Raw genomic sequence first — 7,270 nt, 5'->3', positions numbered from 1 at the left:
TGGTAGGCCATTCCCCAAAGTTATTCCCCAATGTTATTCAGGCTTTCATTCCAATCAACTATAAGCACCACCTGTTGATTTCACATTTACTATTACTGTATGTTCACCCTGGAGGAAAGAGAGAGAGAGAGAGAGAGAGAGAGAGAGAGAGAGAGAGAGAGAGAGAGAGAGAGAGAGAGAAACACGCACACACACACGCAGTCACGCACGCACGCACGCACGCACGCACGCACACACACACACACACACACACACACACACAGTGACACACACACACACACACACACACACACACCGGGAAGAAAGATAGAAAGGAGAGAAAAAAAAACAAAGGCAGGGAGAGTGAAGAGAAAGATAGAGAAGTTGGAGAGAAATAGATAAGATAGAGATAAATAGCTTCCAGGGGGGAGGGAGAGAGAGAGAGAGAGAGAGAGAGAGAGAGAGAGAGAGAGAGAGCTGTTCATGGTGCTGATTCGTCGACAGGGGTCGTTCAGTCTCTCCAGCTTTTCACACAGCAGGAACTTCAGACACTTTGTCCGCCGCGAGCTGCGTCTCAAAGAGCAACAATCACAAGGACAAACTTCAATTTCGTGTAACTAAATTACTGCTGGAACACAATGGCTGCTCTTAACGGAAACGACGCCCGGGATATGGGAACCTCCGAAAGCCAACAAAGATGCAAGTTCAAAAGGAAGCGTAGAAGAAGATGTCAAAGCAAAGGTTAGTTGTTTTAGTTTTCAACAGCTACGCTATACATTTTTTTTTTTACTTTTGTTGTATGTGATTGATAGGATATCGTAAATAGTTTGTCATGCATATCCCTCAATCCCTGGAACAGACTGCCCTGCCTACAGAGATAAGTTTTCCGTTTTTTGGCTCATAAGAATTGTCTCATCATTGAGAATTCCACAGTTTGATACACGGTATAGAATAGATCATGATGGACTTAAAATTCCTATAGGAATTTTAAGTCCATATCTATGTGATATAATTCTGGAGATCGAACAAATAATTGGTTCGATATATCATGCGTAAAAAGTACATGTGATGTGACAGATGTGTCCGTGCGCTTGTACGCCGACCTCACATGCCCACACTTGATTCTCTCTCTCTCTTTCTCTCGCTCTAATATAATACCATGTTCCATTAGGCTATTGTGTGCATTCCTGTACTCTGTGTTTCTCATATCTTAATATAGTGAAAGTCTCATCACAATGAGAGCTCTGAGCAATCATAATTATAGCAGTCTGGGCAACAGGTCAGCCCTTTAGGATTACTCCCATTGTCATCCCATTTCCAACACTAATCCACAGCAAATGCTGCAGATTACTCCATGATGGCTTTTGTACTCATATCTAAAATGCATATTCAAAGTGCCTGCTAAGCCTATTCCATTTTCATTACTCAGCCATTGCCTTTTTTTTGCTCTCACTATAACCTACTTGGACTAGGAATAAAGGTTCCCATTTCAAAATTGTATCCTTACATGTGACATTTATCTAGAAATTTGATAACTACTGGAAAGTCAAAAGATCCTTCTAAAATGAAATCATATTTTTGAAAAACAAAAGCCATAATGTGATAGTGACCGTTATATAAATAGTATTCCATGCATATGGAGACAGCCAGAGCCATATATGGAGTGTGTCATGAGGCGTGATGTGGCGTGACATGTCACAAGGCGTGACAGGGCGTCTTACTGGTTACTTACTCCATTACTGGTTACTGGTTACTTATTCCATATCATCAGTAAGACGCCCTGAGGGCAAGAAGCGAGGTGATGGCAGACTGCTGGGCGAGCGCTGGCGCCGGCTCGTCATTTCAAAACAACAAATCAACATGTATTGGCTATAAAATGTAGTTTGACGAATTGTTACGATTGTCCTGAATTCAGAGAGGGGGGGTTCCAGCAGATTATACACAGCTGCTACTTCAATGCCCAAAATATGTCAATGTTTTTTGGATGACGTATCCGGCATTCAGCCATGGGATTTGAAGCAGTTTGGATCTGTAAGGAACACAGTTACACACACAGTCAAACTTAGCGGAGCACGTTGGCACGCCATTTCACTGATGGGATTCTGCAATCTGTGGTAGAGGACTCCTTAGTGGCTTTGGGTTCATGGAAACACATTAGCAATGTGCTTCTGGCCATTTAACTAAATCAGCAATAGGGCGTGCAAACCTCGGGGGGTGTTTGGAAATAAGCATGTTGCTAATATCAGGGATGACTTGTATATTATGGGACAAATAGCTGGATAAAAAAATCTGTACTATATGAGTTATGATGGAGTTACACACACAACCCTGGACGAAATGCTGTTAAATGTTGCTCACATTTCATCTGGCCAGGCTGAGATGTTGCAAGTTGTTGCAGCAGGAGATAGAATTCTATACACACATACACATACACGCGCAAACACACACGCACACACACACACACACACACACACACACACACACACACACACACACACACACACACACACACACACACACACACACACACACACACACACACTCGCTTTCTCTATTTCTCATATCTTCAACAACACGCAGGCACACATGCACGTACACACACGCGCAAGCACAGAGACACGTGCGTAAAGGCCCCCCACAGGGCTTCATCCTTCCTCTGCTGGCTTCCCTGCTTCCCTCTCTCTCATCACCCTCACCCCTCTGACACTCTGCAACCTTTGAAGTGTAATTCTAATTAAATAAATACGAGTTTCAAGGCAAATGTACAGTACAACACTGTAAAAAGAAAACTTTTCTTTCCTGATTTGAACTTCCTCTGACATAATGAACAGGGAATGGAAACTCACTGTACCATGTTGAGTTTGAATCTGTTGTTCATGTGTATAATATGTCCTGAGAACAGAGAGGGCTCTGTTTTAGTCAGCATGCTATCAGACAGCTGAGGATTAACCCAAAGAAAGTTAAATGTATAGAATTGGTATTTAGCAAAACATAACACCACTGCAGGCTTCATAGGAACCAGGGCCCGGGGCCTTACTCGCATTACTTGTTTTTTTGATTGATTGAAATCTTTATTAACAGTTTGTAGAATTTACAGTACATTTTAAGCACAAACTCAATACAAAGACTGTCAACTGTGAGTGGACGACCCAATTAAGCATTACACTTGTTTACAACAGGGTCCACATTGTTCAATTCATCAAAACATTTAAAGACATACAAACATTTAGAGACATACAAATAGACATTTCTCTGTAGGTAAAGAACAGAACAGGAATTCATCATATGGGAAGCAAAAAAGGGAAAAGATACAATATACAGTGAGGGAAAATGGGGTGGGGGGTGGGGGGGATTCAGATTTTACAGAGGCCAGTTTCGAATTGCAGCCATCCATAGGTGCCCTTTGAGAGCGGTTTTGAAGGAGTCAAGGGATTCACATGTCTTAATGACTGTTGGTAGGGCGTTCCACATTTTGGTGGCATAGGAGCGAAAAGAATTTAGTCCCTTGTTTGTGCCGAATCTGGGTTGTACATGGTTTGTTGCACTCCCTCTGGTGTTGTGGGTGTGGACTTCGTTTACATTAAGGAAGTATTTAGACAGGTACATGGGTATCTTGGTGGTGTATCGAATCTTGTGGACCAGACCCATTGCAAGATGCTGTACTCTGTCGTCGACCCTAAGCCATCCCAGCCTGTCAAAGTGGGCAGGGGTGAGGTGGGTTCGGGGGGTGAGGCCAAGTAGGAGCCTGACCAGTTTGTTTTGAGAGGTCTGGAGCCTTGTTTTAAGGGCCTTTGAGGTGCTGTGGTACCAAGAGGTGGATGCATAGTCAAAGAAACCTTGTACGAGGGCTCCTGTTAAGGTCTTCAAGGTGTTTTTGCTGACCAGTGAGGAGATCCTGTCGCATTACTTGTTTCTTGTTTTTCTCCCTTTAATTTTTTCAAACTGTTTATGTCAGTAGTTCTCAACTTTTTTGTGCAACAGACCCCCAAATTGATATGTATCTGATCACGGACCCCCCATTTCTTGTAAAGCGACTTTGAGTACCAAGAAAAGCGATATATAAATTGGATGTATTATTGAGGGGCACTAGCCTCTCCAACATCTGGTTTCAGTCATGACGTCATGTGGCAGCCAATTAAGGCTATGTTTGTGTTTTTCATGCGCCCCAAACATAAGCAAAAAGGAACATCAGCATGCCCCCCGTGGCGTCATGTGACAGCTAAGTCTATGGACTTTTTAATGTTTGCTTTAAGCATGCCCCCTGTGACATACAAAAACAAACAAAGACACCCCTCACTTAATTTTGTATTATTTAGCTTTCACAACCAAACACAGGTACCCCAACCTGTATAGCATGGGGCTATTGGACTGACTGTATTACGACACTGAATCCATTGGTTGAACAGTGATAGAGGAAAGGTACCCAAGGGAATTAAGCACATCATAGGCATATAGCCTATCAACTCCAACAACCAAACACAATGTGCAATGAGCCTATATTAACCTCCGTCTCCACTAAACGCACCACTGCGACACCCCCCAGCCCCCCACCCCTCTTCTCTCTCTCTCTCTCTCTCTCTCTCTCTCTCTCTCTCTCTCATTACTTGATGTCAGTGCTTGACTGGTTTTCTCTCCCTTTGACTTTGGGCTTATCAAAAAGTTATTTAATCCACAGATTAAGGCAAACACCATCATTATGATGTATAATCTCCAAAGTAATCTCCATTAAATGATATGAATTTGTTCCAACCTTCCTGACACTTTCTTTAGTAATGTTGGATGTCTTCAACCGTGCAGACAGGAAGGTGCTGCAAAGTACAACCAACGCATACTTACTCAGCTTGCCTTTCTACGAAAACCCGGTTTGTGTTTCAACCATATACAAAACCATTATATTGCAATGACAGATGGCTTCTGATGTTGCTCAAAGTCTGTCTGTCTTATGTTATGTGGTTGTGTTCCACTATCCGTGTGTTGCTGCTATTCAAACCAAACTGAGGAGGCAGAAATTAGATTATTGTAATTTGGGTATTACTATTATGTGTGTTTTACATGTGTGCACTGTGCACCAATCCCCTTGAAAATAAATTCCCCTTATATCTAATTTTATCATCCACACCTGAACATTTACCACAAACAAATCAAATTAACAGGAATGGTACAAATAAGAAGAAAGCAATTGACATGAGAAGTTTGTACTTTTTGTTTGTAGAATCAGCAAACAATAGTCGGCCTTTTTCAGTATCTTCTGTGCTGCCCTTTGAAACGACTTTTTACTTCAATGCAGGAAAACTGGATTTAACTGCTTTTGGAAAGCAATTTACGTGTTCTTGAATCAGAAGTAGGTAATTGCCCTGCTGTGTGTGAGGATCCACAATACATGATGGCTTCTAAACAGTAAAAAAGAGAGAGAGATTATGTTGAAAAGTTGTGAGGATTCAATACTTAAGACATGATTCTATTCTTTGTATGGCTATTCTAAAACATTAATTGTATGTTTTTAATAACTGTGGAAAACACCTTAAGCCATTGACTATACTGGTGGTAACAGACCTGATAAAGAAACAAGAATGGAGATGTTTTCTAGTGAGAGTTGTTGAATTCATAGTGGAAAGTGAGGACAGTTTAATCAAAGTCACACAAAGAGATTTCAGTGCCGGGAGACTTCAAGGCCAACACCTTAAACTAGTTTCCATCCATATGTATTCAAAGATTCTTAAATTGTCACAGAAGCAGTGTAGAAAACACCTCAGAAAATACTGAGCAGGGTTCAATGTGAAGAAACCCCATTCGATTTCAAGTCCAATGCCTTAACCTCTCAGCCATCACAGTTTGCTGATTTGAATACAACAACAACAAGCAGACAAGTTAATAGACACCTTCTGTTGGGACTTTGTCACGTTGAAAATAATGACTTCACTGTATGTACAGTAGCAGACACGTTCTCATCTGATTGGAACGTGTTGATAATTGAATAATACCAGATTAGAGCCCACGTGGAAATATTGAAAGGGGGTGCCGTTTCTTTGATTATGACGGAGACAGTTTCACATAAAACGAGGCTATCACTCTGTTTTGTGAGAGTCAATGCCTTTCAAAAGGATTAAAGTGAGGATTTGAATAGAGTTGCTATTTCAAAAGCACGGATAATGATATCCTCCAAAAATAAAACTTTGTTTTCACTCCCGACGGTGACTCATAACTTTAATTTCAGCACACTGTGCTTAATTTCCTGCCAACAATAATCAGTATAGGTGTTGGAATGGCATGGTAAGATGAGTTGTCAGTCATGGGGTGCAGCCATCAGAACACAAATAAACTCTGTGGAAAACTGAGTGCATCTGTGGTTCCTTCGATGGGCCGAATTGAAAGCATTGTTGGACGAGCGCTTTTCTCCCTTAATACTATGACCCTATGTAGCCTTAATAAAGACTTTACTTAGTTACATTCCACCACTGTCTCTTTCTCTCTCTAACTGACACTGTGGTTTGTCCACATATGTGACAGAACAATCTCATTGTAGGAATGAACAATTGAACAGTACAACACAGGCTGTGGTATAGCTCCTGTTGCAGCCCCGGTGGCCTAATGGATAAGGCACTGGCCTCCTAAGCCAGGGATTATGGGTTCGAGTCCCATCTGGGGTGACTGATAGCAGAGTGGCGCAGCGGAAGCGTGCTGGGCCCATAACCCAGAGGTCGATGGATCGAAACCATCCTCTGCTAAGAGTTTTAAAATAGAAAGTGCACTCTGGGGGAAGCTGATTGCATTTTTGGTGTCTCCAATGTTTGTTTATTTTGCTCCCTTAATACTGACTGTCACAGCCCCGGTGGCCCAATGGATAAGGCCCTGGCCTCCTAGCCCTCTGTTGGGTGAACTTTTTGTATTCCGTATTTTAACCGAAAGGTTCACATGACCCTTTTGACAATTGTGTGGTGACACTTAAAAACCTTTGTGCAAACGTATGCATTTAGCCTAAACCTTTGTTTTAGTCTCCTATATCAGTCTCTCTGTCTTGCATTGCTGGAGGCGGCTATTACCACGCTCTCCACACAGTCCTTTCCTTGTTTCATTTCCCTAATGACTATTACAATGAGAGAGAATTACAGAGGGAAACATTTAAATGGGAGAAAGCTTAAAGCTTGCCTGCTGTCCGTAGTAGTTTTTGTCTGTCTTTACAATGATTTGTTTAGAATATTTGCCTGGAATAAGCTCTTAATGATGCAGAGTATTACTTTTGTAAAATACTTAAGCACAAGCAAGTTAACAGGCACAAATTGTGTGGGGACTT

General features: G+C 41.8%; 1 protein-coding gene across 2 annotated transcripts in view; it reads left to right on the top strand.

Moving 5' to 3' along the window:
- The first annotated feature begins 560 nt into the window (after window positions 1–560).
- The window catches only part of LOC310870009 (double-stranded RNA-specific editase B2-like), a 30,343-nt gene continuing 23,633 nt past the window's right edge, over window positions 561–7,270 (top strand). For both annotated transcript variants that reach the window (XM_083781015.1, XM_083781014.1), the window contains exon 1: window positions 561–720. In XM_083781015.1, coding sequence (XP_083637141.1) covers window positions 618–720 — 103 coding nt within the window. In that variant the 5' untranslated portion in view covers window positions 561–617. The remainder of the gene's footprint in view (window positions 721–7,270) is intronic.

The sequence above is a fragment of the Protomyctophum parallelum genome, assembly GCF_964188405.1.
Source record: "Protomyctophum parallelum genome assembly, chromosome: 14".
Classification (NCBI taxonomy): Eukaryota; Metazoa; Chordata; class Actinopteri; order Myctophiformes; family Myctophidae; genus Protomyctophum; species Protomyctophum parallelum.
The sequence above is the reverse complement of the archived record's forward strand: the minus strand, read 5'-3'. Positions and strand labels throughout refer to the sequence as shown.